Source organism: Vanacampus margaritifer, chromosome 8 (genome assembly GCF_051991255.1).
Source record: "Vanacampus margaritifer isolate UIUO_Vmar chromosome 8, RoL_Vmar_1.0, whole genome shotgun sequence".
NCBI classification, from domain to species: domain Eukaryota; kingdom Metazoa; phylum Chordata; class Actinopteri; order Syngnathiformes; family Syngnathidae; genus Vanacampus; species Vanacampus margaritifer.
Window position 1 is genome coordinate 1,545,139 of NC_135439.1, and position 15,177 is coordinate 1,560,315.

Genomic DNA, 15,177 nt, shown 5'->3' on the forward strand with positions numbered 1-15,177 from the left:
AAAATAAAAGAATGAACCAACACTAGTTGGGTGGGGTTATGATGTCACTTCCTGTTAAGGTTAACTCAATGCAACAACACAACCTGATATATATTTTTTCACATTATTAATTCATTTAATGGCATTTTCTACTTTTGGACTGAAATTCTTATTTTTGAAGTGCATGGACTGGACAGTATATATTTAGGGCTGTTTTTTTTATTTTTTATCTAGAGAACAGTAAATAAAGATGCCACAAAATAAATATGCACTCAAATAAATGCAAATGTCATTAAATAAATGAACAATCAAATATTAAAGCATTTAATTAGATACATGAAAAATAAAATAAAAGCTCACGAAATGTATTAAATCAAGCATGATATAAATGATTATAGTTAGAATAAAATATTTTCACATGCCAATGAATTAATAGACTATTCAATAAATTTTCAATTTTATTTCATTCATTTAATAGGCTTTAAATGTATTTAATCAGGGCACAAATAACCCTCCATATAAACTTCATCAAACCTAATATAAATGTGAAACTATTTTTTGCTTCTCATACTAACACATTTCTTTTGTTTTGAGTGCAGAAAAATCCGCCAAAAATGGCCTCATAAATCACACTGATCATAAACATGAAAAACAAAACCTTTTTTCTCCTGCAAATTAAATCAAGAGGAAATAAAGGGCTCCTTTAACTCGAGCGCCATCTTCAGGTCACATTTAAAACAGCTTCATTTAGGAGCTGGTTGCATGACAAATGCGGAATTAAGCGTGCTTAACCCCTAAAGGCGATTAATTCATCACATAGCGAGAGACATGATTCACGATGCGAACTCGTACTTTTTTCTTTCAAAAAAAAAAAATAACGCTACTGCACCGAAGCCTCCAAAGTCCAACATCCACAGTCAAACAATTCATAAGTTTTCTGGACAAAAAGTAGCATTTGAACTTGCAACGATGTCACGTTAGACCTCCATTCAGCACATGATTATCTTCTTGTGTTTTGCAGGATTTTTTTTGTTGTTGCAACAATTACTGCAAAAGAAAATTCATGAAGACACATGATATATAAAGCAGTAAATAAGACTGTCAGGGCCAAGGGTTCTGGGTCTGACTCATTTGACAAGGAAAATGAGACCGGAAGAGAAAAAAAAAAAGACACACGGGAAGTAAGCTGGAAATAAAGTCAGGTGAAACCATCAAAGCAATAAAGATGCACAGAAAGTCATGTGACGTCAACGCAGTAGACAGGAAGTTAGGTGACATAATCACATGCTAAGTGACAGGCCACCAAAACAGTGCAGAAAAAAAAAACACCAAGTTGCGTGACATCAAAACAGTTAAGATGGACACAAAGTACGTAAAGAACAACCTACACACGAAGTCGCGTGAGTAGTAAAGAAGACACACAAGAAGTTGGGCTATCTAAGCAGAAAGACTCCAAAATCATCATACGCTTCATCCCTTTCATTTGTACACTTGTATGCTGAACTGTTACCCAGGAAATGCACCATTTTCAATGACCACAATTTAACCCTGTGACAGATTATCTCCACTTGCATGATTTTCCTATATAGGGAAAAATTACTTTGAAAGTTGAACAAATGCTAAATCACTTCGTTGGGCTTTAGAAGTTCCTGTGTAGCGGGTCCTCTGCTGCCCCCCAGTGGTCAATATGAAAATTTCTCAGTACATTGAGACGAAGTTCGCTCCTTAGAGCTGCTTCCCACCACTTCCGTCACGTGACATCGGCCTCGGCCAATCAAATAAAATAAAAAAAATGGGAAAGTTAGTCTAGTTGTTCCTTGGCACGATTTTGTGGTAAAGTTTGCCTGCTCAGTGGAGTTCATGTTACATGATGATACGCGGTTCCGGAACCGACTCGCTGATGGACTTGTGCGGCAGGACGTTGGCGCCGTTCAGGTAGAGCTCGTCGTTGACGAGCACGTCCTCGCCCAGGACCGTCACGTTCTCCATGCGGACCTGACAGGGAAAAGACGGGATTGCACGGGATTTGGCGAGCGAGGCATTTGCGACGGCCTGGACTTACCCACTGGCCCACGGACGAGCTCCAGCCCACGATGCAGCTCTCCAGCCAGGAATGCGAGCGGACTCGAGCCCCCTTCAGAACCGTGCAGCGTTTGACCCGCACGCCGTCCTCCACCACCACGCCGGCACCGATGGTCACGTTGGGTCCGATGGTGCAGTTCTCGCCGATCTGGGCCGTCGGGTCCTGGAGGGTAAAAAAAAAATATATATATAGTGACGACGCATCAGGAGCACGTTTGACTCGGTTCAAGATGAAGACCGACGAGCGTCTCACCACCAGAACGTTGCCAAGGAAACCGGGCCCGGTGCGCAGCCTCTCAGGGGCGTGTTGCCGTAGCGACTGCAGGTACATGCACATTCCCGTGAGGAAGTCTTTGGGCTGGCCGATGTCCATCCAGAATCCTGCACACAAACGGCTTTTACCAAATGTCCGTTTTTGGATGATCGGAAAGTTCCGACTGGACCGATCAGGCAAGCGCTGAATCGCAGCAGTCCAAGACCTGGACAGAACTTGGGGGTTTGGTCTAAAGAACTACATGAGAATTGAAACCTGATTTTGGATTGTGGCTGAAGTCAAAGACTTTGTGGTCAAAGGCAACAGCCTGGACCCGAGTCAGATGCTTTGACTTGAGTCAAGAACTGGTCCCAGGTCAAAGACCTCAACAAGAGTAAAAACAAACAGACTGAAGTCATCCCTGGACCTTTACTGGGGTTCTTTGACACAGTGCAGGTATTTTACTCTGGCTCAGGACTCCAGTCCAGGAATTTCAAGTCTTGGGTCTGAGTCTTCGACACAGGTCCCAGTTTATCAACCTGGTCCAGGACTTTGACTCCACTCCAAGTATCAGTCTGTGACTTCGTTCCAGATGTCTGAATGTGATCAGGATCTTTGGCTCTGGCTTAAATCTCTAATCAAGGTCTTTTACGCCGATTTAAGTCTCAGAACCTGGTCCAGATCGTAGACTCCAGGGAAAAGTGTAATTCTGTAGCGCTTTGACTAAGGATGCGGAACTACGACAAGGTTCGAGTAAAAACTAGAAGAGGGGTGGTGGTGATCTAGAGTAACACTGTGAACAGAACCACCCAGTCGGCCATCAAGTACCCCTGGTTCTGATCCATTTTATTTTTTGGGTGCCAGTGCTTGATGTCAAGGACTTTGGGTGGGATTGAAAAAGCAAACCAAGGAACTTACGTCTGGCGGAGGTGCGAGCTGAAGACCAGCGAGACCATCGATACAAGCCAGCAAACGCGTGAGTCACAAAAAGTTGGAGAGATGAACGAAAGATTTCAGGATGAACCCAAACCTTCTTTACAGGTGACCGTCACTAAACCTTTGAACGCACATCCAAACCTTCAACCCTTCTTTTGTTTTTGTACAACTTGCTGTTCTCCAACTAGTGTTAACTTGATCCGCCATTTTGAAATTGAGTCTCACTTTCAGTCCAGTTTCAACCACGCTTAGTTTTTATCATAGTCAACCTCATTCAGTTTTTAAGTTGGCGATAAAGTTCGCATTTTAGTCCAAGAAAACATAATTTTATTCGTCTAGTTTTAGTCAACAAAAATTGACAACGTTTTAGGGCAATCATTTTAGCTCTGTATATTTTTTTGTCAGCAGATAATGTTGAACATTTCAGATCTAAAACTATTTCACATCAAAATGTCTCTCATCTTTTTGATGAAAAACAACTTGACACGCAATTACAGTATATCAACAAGTAGCTACTATGACTACGAGCTAATAAATTAGCCCGCATTAGTTAGCAATCGGAATAAGAATATTGTTGGAACGTTATACCCATTGGATCAATAGCGGGAAGCATGCCCCCCCCCTCCCCCCACAACTGATTTTGTGCCAGTTTTTGTTTATTAATGAGGGTTTTAATCCGGTGAAAAATGTGTGTTGACAAAATTGGTATTTTTGTTTAGTTTTTGGTTGACTAACAAGAACAGTAAAGTTCTCCACGTGACAAGACTCAACCGTTTACTGTACTCAAAAGTGCTACGCTAAGCTAGGCTAGGCAAGACTGGTCGTCATAGTTACCCTGCAGCTCCATGGCATACAGCTGCCCCTCCTCAGCCATGACCGGGAAAATCTCTTTCTCTATGGATGTCGGTCTCAACTGCACATAAAAGCAAACCCGTTACAGTTGCCGGCACAACAAATCGACATCCACGTTGGCCGCTTTCCCCACACCTGGATTCTGCCCAGCATGCTGGAATTAAAGATGTACATGCCGGCGTTGATCTTGTTGGACACAAACACCTGCGGCTTCTCTACGAAGCGATGGATCCTGCCGCTTTCCGCCTCGAAAACCACCACGCCGTACTTGGACGGCTCCTCCACGCGGGTCACCTTCACACAATTGCCTGTTAGAGGTCTTTTTATTATACGTTATACGTACGTATACACATTTCATATAGGTGGCAATCAAGAGAGACACTTTGTAAACATACTTGAAATTAGAACAAAATGTAAAGAAAATAAGAGAACAAGAACTGGGAATAGTTTGTTTTTTTTATCTATCAATGTGGCAGGCCACAAAAAAGGAAGAAAAAAAAAAGGGGAGGGGGGACACATTATGAAGTGTCCGAATACTTTTGACCATCAATCATAACTGGAAGGTGGTGCTCCTCAAGGCTTACATCCAAGCCCCTTTTTTGTCTAAAATTGAAGATGCAAATCAAACGTATTTGAATGTAATTTTGTATATTCCAAACATCTCTCTCACCACAATGGTGCCCTCCTTGCCGTGGTCGCAGTGGAACTTGAGCATATCTTGGAAGGGAAAGTCACAGATGACGTCCGAGTTGAGGACGAAGAAGGGCTCGTTGTCCACATCCAGCAGCTTGCGGGCCAGCGCCAGAGGACCGGCTAATTGCCCAGGTGAAGAATACGTTCAATTGAAATTTGATTCAAAAATATATACAGTACAATAAAACTGATCACAGGTCATCGGGGGAAAAAACAACAACACATTTGACTATCAGAAGGTGTCCGAATACTTTAGGCCATCAATTATAAATAGAAGGTGGCGCTCCTCAAGGCTTAATTCCATGCCCCTTTTTGCCTAAAATTTAAGATGGTTGAAGGATGAGCTAATACTGGACATACTATAAATGTAAAAAAAAAAAAAAAAACTGTATATATTTGATTATACATTTCTGGAGTGGGTTTAAAGAGGAAAATTGCTATAGAAAAATGACTGGATGGATTATTTTCCCTACTGTCGAAGAAAAAAAAAAAAAAAAAAAGATATGTTCAGGGACAGGCGTCAGTGTTGTTTTTCTCAAAGGCTACTTGTGAACACTCACCCGTTCCAAGAGGCTCCTTCTCGTGTGAGAGCGAAATACGAATTCCAAGCTAAGGAAGAGAAGAATAAAGAAACATAAAACTTAGGATCAGAGATAGATAGATGCCTCACCCATCTGAGGTTGAGTAAATAAACGGCCTCTGCCACTATTTGAGGAAATAGGCTAAGTAAATATACAAGGGAAGCGAACGAGCAAAACGGTTGGAATTGTTGAAAAACAAAACTTCACTTTTTTTCCCATCGCTAACTAAAACAGCAGCACCTACCAAAGCCCATCATGTATCTTGCAGTCAAATTTGACCCCATGTAAAATAAATAAATTTGATAATACATTATGCGGAGGTGGCATCCATAGAGTTCCAGTCGACTCCACAAATATTTTCCGCGTCCATGTTTATGCCACTTCCAATCTTTCACAACTCAAAATAACTCCATACACAGCCGTTCGTGTCTAAACCGCTGGCAACAAAAGTGAGTACACCCCTATGTGAAAATGTCCAAATAGGGCACAAGTAGCCATCTTTGCTCCCGGGTGTCACGTGACAAAACCTCAGGTGAGAAATGGGAGAAGGTGTGTGTTATCGCCCTCACAAGCTCTCATCCTCGATTACTTGTGTATTATTGTAAATCCAACCTCACTTTTGCAACATATGGGAGCTAGATTATTTTGTTCCGTATGATATTTTTCAAAGTTTGTATTAAACTGTACTTTCCCTTGTCTTAGATTATAATAATGGTGTTGCCTTAATGTACGCCTCAGCCCATCTGAACTTGAGTAAATAGAAACCCTCTTCTACTATTTGCTGAAGTCGGGTAAGTAAATACACAAAAAAGCTGACGACTCAAAGGTTGTACGTATTGACCAGACAATTTGTCAATTTCGGTTTCTAGAAATAAGACTTAATTTTTCCCCCCCATTGGTAACCAAAACAGCAGCACCTACGCATTAAAACAGTCTCTCTGATGATATAAAGAGTTTTAGTCTGTACAATATGAAGATGCCGTCTTTAGCGACTATTAGAAATACAGCAGACGTGGCGACTCCACATTTGACATAGCTGACGTTTGCTGCATTTTCCCATAACAAGTCTTCTATTCTGTTAAATCCCACCCATGAATTGGAATAGATCGCTGTTGGTGTGTAGTAGTGGCGGGCGTGTTGGACCTACTCTCTGCTCCTGGACCTTCATTTCTCGCTCCAGCAGCTCAGACATGTAGCTCACCGCCAAGACCACGTGCTTCACCCCGGCCTGGATGCACACAAACAAAACACGCACGCACACAAACGCATCATGTTAATGCTTGCTGCCACTGCCACTGCCTGCCCCCCCCCCCCCCCTCTGTTGGTCAAACGAAGCCGGCGTTCTATCCTACCTTCACCAAGGCCTCCACCTGATGCATGAGGATGGGCTTGTTGCAGAAGTCCACCAGCGGCTTGGGCACGCTCAACGTGAGCGGTCGCAGGCGGGTGCCGTAGCCGCCCACTAGGATCAACGCCTTCATGCTCGCCGACGTCTTCAGCGGGCGTTACCGCGACAATCGGGGATCATCAACGACCACTCTGCCGGCGACCCGTCCCACGCGTTTCCGCTTCGTCTTTTGAGTTTTTCTACAATTAAAAAAAAAAGAAAAAAAAAAGGAGTATATAATCGATAACCATGGAGCAGCGTGTGGAAATTGTGATTTACGAAGGTAGGACAAACATTATTTAAATCACTTTTTTTTTTTAAATTTATTGCTAGAGGTAATGGAAAAGTTGCTAAATTGCCAACACTGTTCACAGCCAAGTGTAACACTAAAAAAATGATCCTAACAAGATCATATTAACTGATAAAATCTATGAATCATCCACATTAATCTGCACTTTGGTTCAAATCAGAGAGGATATGTTTGCGAGTTGTAGTAGATAGCAGCTTTTGAATGAATGTTTATTCTGTTGCAAGAGATCTTGTCTTCCTTGACCACATTCAACTGGAAAAAGGCAAGATGTCTAATGTCATGTCATCTGCCTCCTTGACTGTGCAACTTCATTATTTCCTTTACTAACTTCTAGAAATAAAACCGAGAAACTGCAGTAGAGGAAAACGAACTATCCCAATTTTGTGTACGTTGTTTCCCTAAGGCAATTATAAATAAATACATTTAAATACGGACTCCAGTTGTTCATAAAGTCCATTTAAAGAACCCCCAGTGATTGAAGGGAGCTCATGTTAGCTACGGTGGCTAACTAACACGCTTCTCGTTGTGGTGGAGTGATTGTACTCGTCCTCACACTGCTACGGTTCATGTCGTAAAGTGTTAGTTATAAAAAGTTTAAAAGAAAAACTCACCTTTTCAGCCCTACGGCTAATTTGGGGACACATCCACAGTGGCCTGAACTCCGGGAGTGACACGTAAGAACGTTCAAATCCCAGATTGTTGTTTGTCTTCCGGATTGTCCATTCAACGTAATTTACGAGACTATCACAACTGGCTTATCCTGTTTTGGATTTCAAGTTAAAAGTGTGACTTTGCACAAACTTGACATTTGACTCTATTTATGAGCCAAAACAAAATAAAGATGAATAAAATTAGTTACAAATAAAACCAATATGACATAATCTTAAACTGATTTCTCAATTAAGCCTTGATTGGGTTTGTTTTTTATTCTTAAACAATCTCACTCAGCTTCCGGTAAACATCGCTGCGTTGAATCTAACAATGCGATGTCAATTTAAGCAATTGACATGGGGTCGTTATCAGGGATGGCAAGAATAGTAAAATATTGCTCGTAAATTACCTATACATTTACATGGAGAAAAAAAAGAATTTAAGAGTCAAAATGACCGCATAGAGAACTCGAACCCTTTCAACCCCCCCCCCCCCCCTTTCAACAAGCCAATTGAATGCTTTGACTCCGCCTCTTCACCACTTTCGACCAATGGGATCAAAACAGCGTGGCGACGACCAGCTGGTCTTAACCACGTGACTTATTGCCGACTCGGGACACCTTTCTGTCGAACAAACGCAATGACAGCACAATAAAAATGTGAAATCTATTCCTTAATGTTTTTGATCAAATGAGTTGTGAGTCCTCCATTTAAATCGACTGAGTATTTTACCTGTATTCATTGTTTATTGAATCTGAAAGACTGAAACCATAGTGGCGATGGCACAAAATATTTAGAAAAAAAAGACAAAAAAATAATAGGCAAACAACTGTCTACGGGTATGTGAGGGTACATTCATATTCACGTAATAGTAATGGACAATAGTGCTACGTTAGTAATTACATTTTATAAATGTAAATACAAATGTACAAATGTAAATAAACAAATGTTAATAGCAAATATGTTTTTCTCAATGTGTATTTCAATTTTTTTTTTACAGTACAAACAGCACTAATTCCCTGGGTTATTTTTTATTTTATTTAAAATATATATTTTAATTAAAACGTGTATCTTTATATTATTTTTTATGAAAAATGCACAAACACAAATTCCTTGGTAAGTTATTTTTAGTTTAATTAAATTATTTTTAATTAAAATACATGTGTATTTCTATTTTTTTTATGGAAATTTTTTACAAATAAAAACACAAGCACCCTGACAATAATTTATTTTTAGTTCAACTCATTTTTTTTTAATTAAAAAAAAAGAGCAATGCATTATGGATAGATACCGGTAATATATTGAGGATTATTTATCCCCTCCACGTCACTCAAGAAAGCCATAACCAAAGCAGCCAAAGACTGACACTGAATATCAGCAATTAAAATGACTTGACTTTAAATAAAACCTCCTATTTCAGTCATAACGATTTTCCGAAATCTTTCTTGTATTCAGGGGTCCCAGCGCAGGTCGCAGACCAGCGCGATGTGGTCAGATGGGTGGGCCACGCTCGGCAGTGCCGTGTAGGTGGTGACCAGGTGGTGGGCCGGCATGGGGATGACCTGCTCCACCCGCATGCTCTGCGGCTGGATGAAGATGTAGTCCAGGCAGCCTTGGAAGCCGCCCACGTAGTTGGTGTAAGCCAGCGGGCCGCAGGCGCTCAGCAGGGGCGGGAAAGGGGAGATCAAGTCCATTGCCAACAAAGACGACGGCGAATCCCCCTCCTGGGGCTGCGAGCTGCTCCAGTCGGCGTGCTGCCGGGTGAGCGTGGCTTCGGTGACCAGTTGGAGGACGCCTGATGCGGAACAGCAAGAACCGGAGAGACTCACAACACGGCAACATGAGTGGGAAATTGAGGCTAAACTGGTTCTCTGGGCTTGTTTGGTCCTCAGCTCCAGTAATAGTGAGGAACGAGTATTGTTTGTTTAAAGTGCTGCTCCAAGTAGCATGAAGCTTTATGATTATAACAACATCCATGCTAACTACCATTAGCCCACCTATGGCGTTTCCATTATGTGTTAGCATCAAGCTATCAAGACGACGGCCACCTCTGATACTCGCGCACGCCTACCCGTCGGTTACATGTTGATGTTTAGTTACCCGAGCTCGGTGAGGAGTTGAAGTCACCGCAGAAGACCAACGGAGCCCCCGGGGCCACCGCGCCCATCACGAGACTCAGGTGCCGCAAAGCCACGGCCATCTGGACCAAGCGGACGTTGCCACCTTCAAAGAAGACAGACGGTAGTTGTTACTGTGTTGTTTAGGAATAAACTTCAAATGGATGCAACAGTTCAACGTCCGAGTTTTAACAAGTCTCCATGAAATGAAAATGAATTAATGACACACGAGTTGCTGCTGTTTTGGTTACTGGTTATTTTTTATTCTTATATATTATTTATTGGTATTATTTTATATATATATATATTTTTGTATATTAAAAATATAGAATATATATATGTATATATTATTTTATATTATATCTATTTTTATTATTGTTGTTTTTATTTTATTTATGATTTATATTATTTATTATCATATATATTTTATATTATATTTCTTTTATTATTTATTTTTTATTTATTATTCTATATTATTGGTTGTCCATGTGTGAATAAAAGTGGTTATGGACTGAGAAATATTTGTTTTCACCCTGAAGGGTTAAAGAGAGGCATCTAATAGACTGCATGCCTGCCTCGCTGGGTGCTGCTGTTTTGGTTAGCAAACGAAACATTAAATGCTTCGTGCAAACAATAGCATTTGGGTGAGATCGAGCGGCCACTCATTTGGGTTTTCCTGACGGTTAACGATTAATGGCCGAGACAGTTTATGTGTTTCAACGTGTGCTGCTGTTTTGGTCAGCAAAAGTACCTTGAGGGTGCCAGTACAGGTGTGTGTTGGCCACGCACACCTTCCTGCCTGCTTGGTGGAGGTCCTCCAGCACGCTGACCTGCCGAAAAAAGGGCGCGTCAAAGAGAGAGCGAGCGCAACGTTTCGCTGAGACGCGGCGGCCGCAGGTTCGATACCTGTAAGGCGGTGGAGCGCTTCACGATTTTGTCTTTCAGCGCATCGTTAGCCGAGACGCTCTCCAGCAGCTCGGCGTGGACCGGGTCCGACGTCAGCGCCTCGCTCAGCGTGATGTCGTGGCTACTCAGCAGCTTGAATCTCGTCCTGAAGGAGAAAATAAGCAGAGCTTGAAGTGCCGTCCACACGTTTTGTCCTCATTTTAGAATTTTCAATGAAGCTAGTATGCATGCCTCTACCCACAGGCAATTTCCATGCGGCAAAGTCGAACCCAGAACCTCTAAGGTGAGGCAACTGTTCTGACCATGTTTCCCAGTGCTGACATTTTTATTTTATTTATTTATTTATTTTTAAATCTCGTCTCTGACCAAACAAACCTGCGGTAGAAGGTCGCCAATCCTTCGTGTTGCTTCTCTTTAACCTTAAAAACGCCGTCCAGGCCAAAAGCATCGAGAGCTGGAGTCAGACTGTCTAAAAATATCCCTGAAAATGTCAAAAGTGAAGGAAAAAAAGTGTCAGTCAAGATTATATTACTGTTAACGAAAACTAACGAAATAAACTAAAAATGAAAAAAATATTTTCCTTGATTAAATAAAATAAAAATGCATTTAACAAAACAAAACCTAAACTTAGTGACCTTTTTTGTCATCTTGTACTCAACAAATCCTCCATAGATTTAAAAATAGGGGTGTCAAGCGATTATTTTTTTAAAAACATAATTAATTGCATCACTCAATAGTTAACTCAAGATTAATTGCAAATTTTATTTCTGTTCTAAATGTACAATAGTTTTCATACTTTTGTTAACATAAAACTGGGGGAAAAATTAATAGAAATATGGCTGCATTTATACTATAATCAAAAAGCTGTACAGTAAAAAAAAAAAAAAAAGAGTGTGATGTTGATTTGTGTTGAGGTCATTTTTCTGCCACTAGATGGCATAATTGTATTCATAAGACATTGGTAACAGATCAGTGCATTTTTCTTTTCATATTAAGTGCTATCTAATCTTTAACATGAAGTAACTTAAAATCTGCACATTATTTAAAACGGTAAAATACAACTTGACCCCAGTCCCCACAAATATATGCATTATTATTATTATTTTTAATAATAATAATTAGTGTTTTTCCGATACCGATACTGGTATCGGCAGAGGCCCCGATACCGCACCAATGGCAGGACAGCTTTTTCATGTTAAGAAAAAAAAACTTAGGTATTGGTATGGTATCAGCTAAAATTGATTGTAAAACAAAAGAAAAAAAAACGATTCAAAAACACACATTCATCACCTTTGTCCACCTCCTGCAGACAGATGACGTCAGCGTGATACCCCGCCAGCTCCTTCTTGATCAGGTTCTGCCTGTAATCCAGCTGCAGGGCGTAGGGGGCGCAATAGGGGTACAGCACCGTCTTCGACAGCTCTGTCTGCGCGTAGACGTCGGCCAGGATGTTATAGGACACGGCCCGCAGCGACGGCCACGCCGTCTCCTTGGCCGTGTACGCGTGCCGCTCGTCGAAGGTGCACGCGCCCGGCCCGGCCTCCACGCCGCCGGCGGAGAGGAGCTCCTCGGGTCGCCCGCCGCGCCCGCCGCCGTCCTTGGGCGTGCAGCGAAGTTTGAGTCGGCAGCCGATGTCCCGGTTGGACGGGACGTAGACTCGGGTGCGGCCCACTTCGGTCCAGGGGACGTCCTGAGCGTTCTCTTCCCCGGCGGCTTCAGCGCTGCAATCACAACAAAGATCAGAAGCGATCGCCAAAACATCAAAGGTCGTGAAAACACTCGTAACTTGCCCGAACACTTTCCAATGACGTTTTTTTTGTTCCGATGACTTTATTGACCAAACAAACAAATACAACTTCACAAAAGTAAAGCATGTTTACCTTCCATCCTTCATATACATCCTAAGATTGTAGTTTGAGTTTGCCTGTTCTATGTTCTGAAGCTCTTATGGGCCAAGTAAGACCTTTAAGCTTTATTCTATGTGACATCATTGCTAAAACGTTTGCTTGCTACTAAAGCTTTATCATGTTATTTCCGTTTGACACTGTAATGACTGATGAAATTAAGTTCATTAGGATACATTGGAAAAATACTGAAATCTAATGTGTCATATCGGGAGAAAACATGTAAACTTTTATAAGATTCCTTTTTATATTGTGGTCGTTTTTGTCAATACCGCTGTAGCGTCATCAAATTGGAAAAAGTGAAGGGGGGTGAATATTCAATTGTGTAGAAGTTATTTTTGATTTTTAATAAATTTGTTTATTTATATATAAGTTTTTTCATTTGTATAAAACTGAGATTATATGGCATAATTTGCAAAATTGTATTATATTATTATTATTAACTATACACTTGCATTTGCTTTCAAAATTTGATTCAAGTCCAACATGAATATGAAATACATTCTTCTCTACAGCACTGGGATCTTTGGCTTTTGATCAATCTAGTAACCACGAGATCAATGAAAATGCTTGGTATTTTGAAAAAGGTGTTCCCCTGATCCCTCTTTGTCTACTTATAATGAAATCTTAAATTCATTTTTACTGGATGCACCTCTTATTCTCTGTTCTTTCTTTCCTTAATTCAGTTTATTTTGTTCAATTTTTTTTTTGGGGGGGGGGGGGGGGTATAGATTTTATTGTCCATCTCGAATCTTTTTTGTTCAAATTTGATATGACCCTTTGAGTATGGAGTATAATCTTGTAGAAGCCATTTGGGCTTGATTCTGCACTGTTTTCAAATTGTGCTTAATAAAAATTTAAATTGAAAAATGATCCAGGGGAGGTTTGGAGGACTTGATGAAGGCTGCGCCAGTTACCTCGAGTTTGGGTTCTTTCCCTTGTACCACGTAAAGTCGCAGTGGTCCAGCTGTCCGAACTCCACGTCCAGCTTGGGGCACACGGGGAAGCCGGCCAGCAGCGAGACCGGCAGCTCGGCGGTGGTGAAGGTGGGCTCGTTGCGGCGGACCGAGTACCGGACGTCGCCCAGCTGCAGCACCGCCCCGTCCCGCCACGCCTCCACGTTGAGCACCGTCCCCTGCACCTCGTTGCCGTCCACGTAAAGCTTCACCACGGCGGGCTCCGGACTGCCCCCCGCCGCCGCCGCCTGCTGCTGCTGCCCAGCGTTCTTCTTCGCCTTCTTCGCCTTGGTCTTGCCCTTCGCGAGGGTGCAGGCGATGCGGGACAGGACCTTCCCCAGCGGCTCGTCCTGCTCTCGCTGCATTTGCTTCTGGCTGCCGTCCACGCGGAACGAGATGGTCATCTTGGGCTCCCCCGCGACGCATCTCACCGCGGCCGGCTCCATGCTGCCAAGGAGGCGGCGAGCCCCGGTCAAAGCCGCCGGCGACGAGGCGCAGAGGAGGCGACGGTGAAATGGAAGGACGGCAGCGATGAGCTTGTTGAACATGAAGCCAGACGTGGTGACTCGGACTCCCAAGCCGGGCTAAACGCGACTCAAATGCCCCGGAACTAGCCAGAGACGAGCGCAAATGTTGGGGCGTCCACTTCCTGGTATCACCAGCGGGCGAAAGTGCGGATTTTTTTATTTTGAGCGATTCAACGCAAAATTGAATCTAACATACTCACTATCAAAATATTGTTAAAGTGACTAGTCTAACTGGTGTAAACGATTATGACATAAATTGCAGTTATGTGATCGATAAAGTTATGACCAATAGGGTGTTATTCTTCCTCTTCAACATGACCAGACGTTTAAAAAAAACTCAATTGCCCCCAGTGGTAGGAGGGAAAAGTACACAAATAGGCCACTCAAATGTATTAATCGCGTTCTCTTTTTGCTTCATAAAATAATAAAAAATAAAATAAAATCTGGAAACAGGAGGCGTGGTTTTCAAGAAAAAAAAAGTTGTAGTTTTTCAAGAAAACAGTTGTAATACTATTCAATAAAAGTTGTATTCTTTCTCCGACATTTTCAATTAAAAAAAAAGGCAAAAATATTCTGCAACCATTTTTTTCCAGAAAAAAATAAGTTAAATTGAATAAAGTACAAAGTTTAAATGATTAAAGAAGTGCTGTAATATTCTGGAAAAACTGAAAAAAGAAAGAAATATTTAATTCCACAATTAAAGTTGTCATAAAAAAAAAGGATATTTCAAATAAAAAGTTCAAAATTTTCAAGAAAATGGCTTACGCGCTGCAATAAATTGTAGTCTTTCCAATACAAAAAGATGTCATTTGTAAAGAAAAAATAGCTGCAATTAAAAAACTTAAACGACAGCAATAGTATTCTGCAAAAACACAATTCCACAATAAAATCATCATTTAAATAAAAAAAAGTCACATTTTCAAGAAAAGGTTCCAATTGTCCAACCCCAAAAAAAGGAGTTGCAATATTCTACTGGAAAAGTTTTTTTTTTGCGATAAAACATCACTGCCTTCGTTCAGCTAATAAAAGGTTTTATGATGTATG

The 15,177-nt window shown here is 41.5% G+C and overlaps 2 protein-coding genes across 2 annotated transcripts; both read right to left on the minus strand.

Annotated features, from left to right (window-relative positions):
- Positions 1–182: 182 nt before the first annotated feature.
- gmppb (GDP-mannose pyrophosphorylase B) lies at positions 183–7,847 on the minus strand. Its single transcript, XM_077574063.1, has 10 exons — positions 7,685–7,847; positions 6,729–6,963; positions 6,524–6,604; positions 5,356–5,404; positions 4,773–4,915; positions 4,238–4,396; positions 4,085–4,163; positions 2,315–2,442; positions 2,042–2,224; positions 183–1,974 (listed from the first exon to the last, which is right to left on the minus strand). The coding sequence occupies exons 2-10, from the start codon at positions 6,855–6,857 to the stop codon at positions 1,843–1,845; spliced, it is 1,083 nt and encodes a 360-aa protein (XP_077430189.1). The 5' UTR covers positions 6,858–6,963; positions 7,685–7,847; the 3' UTR covers positions 183–1,842.
- A 585-nt stretch (positions 7,848–8,432) lies between these two features.
- Positions 8,433–14,444, minus strand: pde12 (phosphodiesterase 12). The gene is made up of 7 exons (XM_077572811.1): positions 13,568–14,444; positions 12,037–12,467; positions 11,122–11,227; positions 10,747–10,891; positions 10,592–10,670; positions 9,824–9,946; positions 8,433–9,518 (listed from the first exon to the last, which is right to left on the minus strand). The coding sequence occupies exons 1-7, from the start codon at positions 14,152–14,154 to the stop codon at positions 9,175–9,177; spliced, it is 1,815 nt and encodes a 604-aa protein (XP_077428937.1). The 5' UTR covers positions 14,155–14,444; the 3' UTR covers positions 8,433–9,174.
- Positions 14,445–15,177: the final 733 nt, after the last annotated feature.

Excerpts from the sequence above, each read along its gene's own strand:
- gmppb (XM_077574063.1), bottom strand. The coding sequence starts at position 6,857 with ATGAAGGCGTTGATCCTAGTGGGCGGCTACGGCACCCGCCTGCGACCG. Across the intron at positions 4,916-5,355 it reads GAAGGAGCCTCTTGGAACGG|CCGGTCCTCTGGCGCTGGCC; the intron begins GTGAGTGTTCAC and ends CTGGGCAATTAG. Across the intron at positions 2,443-4,084 it reads GTATGCCATGGAGCTGCAGG|GATTCTGGATGGACATCGGC; the intron begins GTAACTATGACG and ends GTTTGTGTGCAG.
- pde12 (XM_077572811.1), bottom strand. The coding sequence starts at position 14,154 with ATGTTCAACAAGCTCATCGCTGCCGTCCTTCCATTTCACCGTCGCCTC. Across the intron at positions 12,468-13,567 it reads GGAAAGAACCCAAACTCGAG|CGCTGAAGCCGCCGGGGAAG; the intron begins GTAACTGGCGCA and ends TTGTGATTGCAG. Across the intron at positions 10,671-10,746 it reads AGCGCTCCACCGCCTTACAG|GTCAGCGTGCTGGAGGACCT; the intron begins GTATCGAACCTG and ends TTTTTTCGGCAG.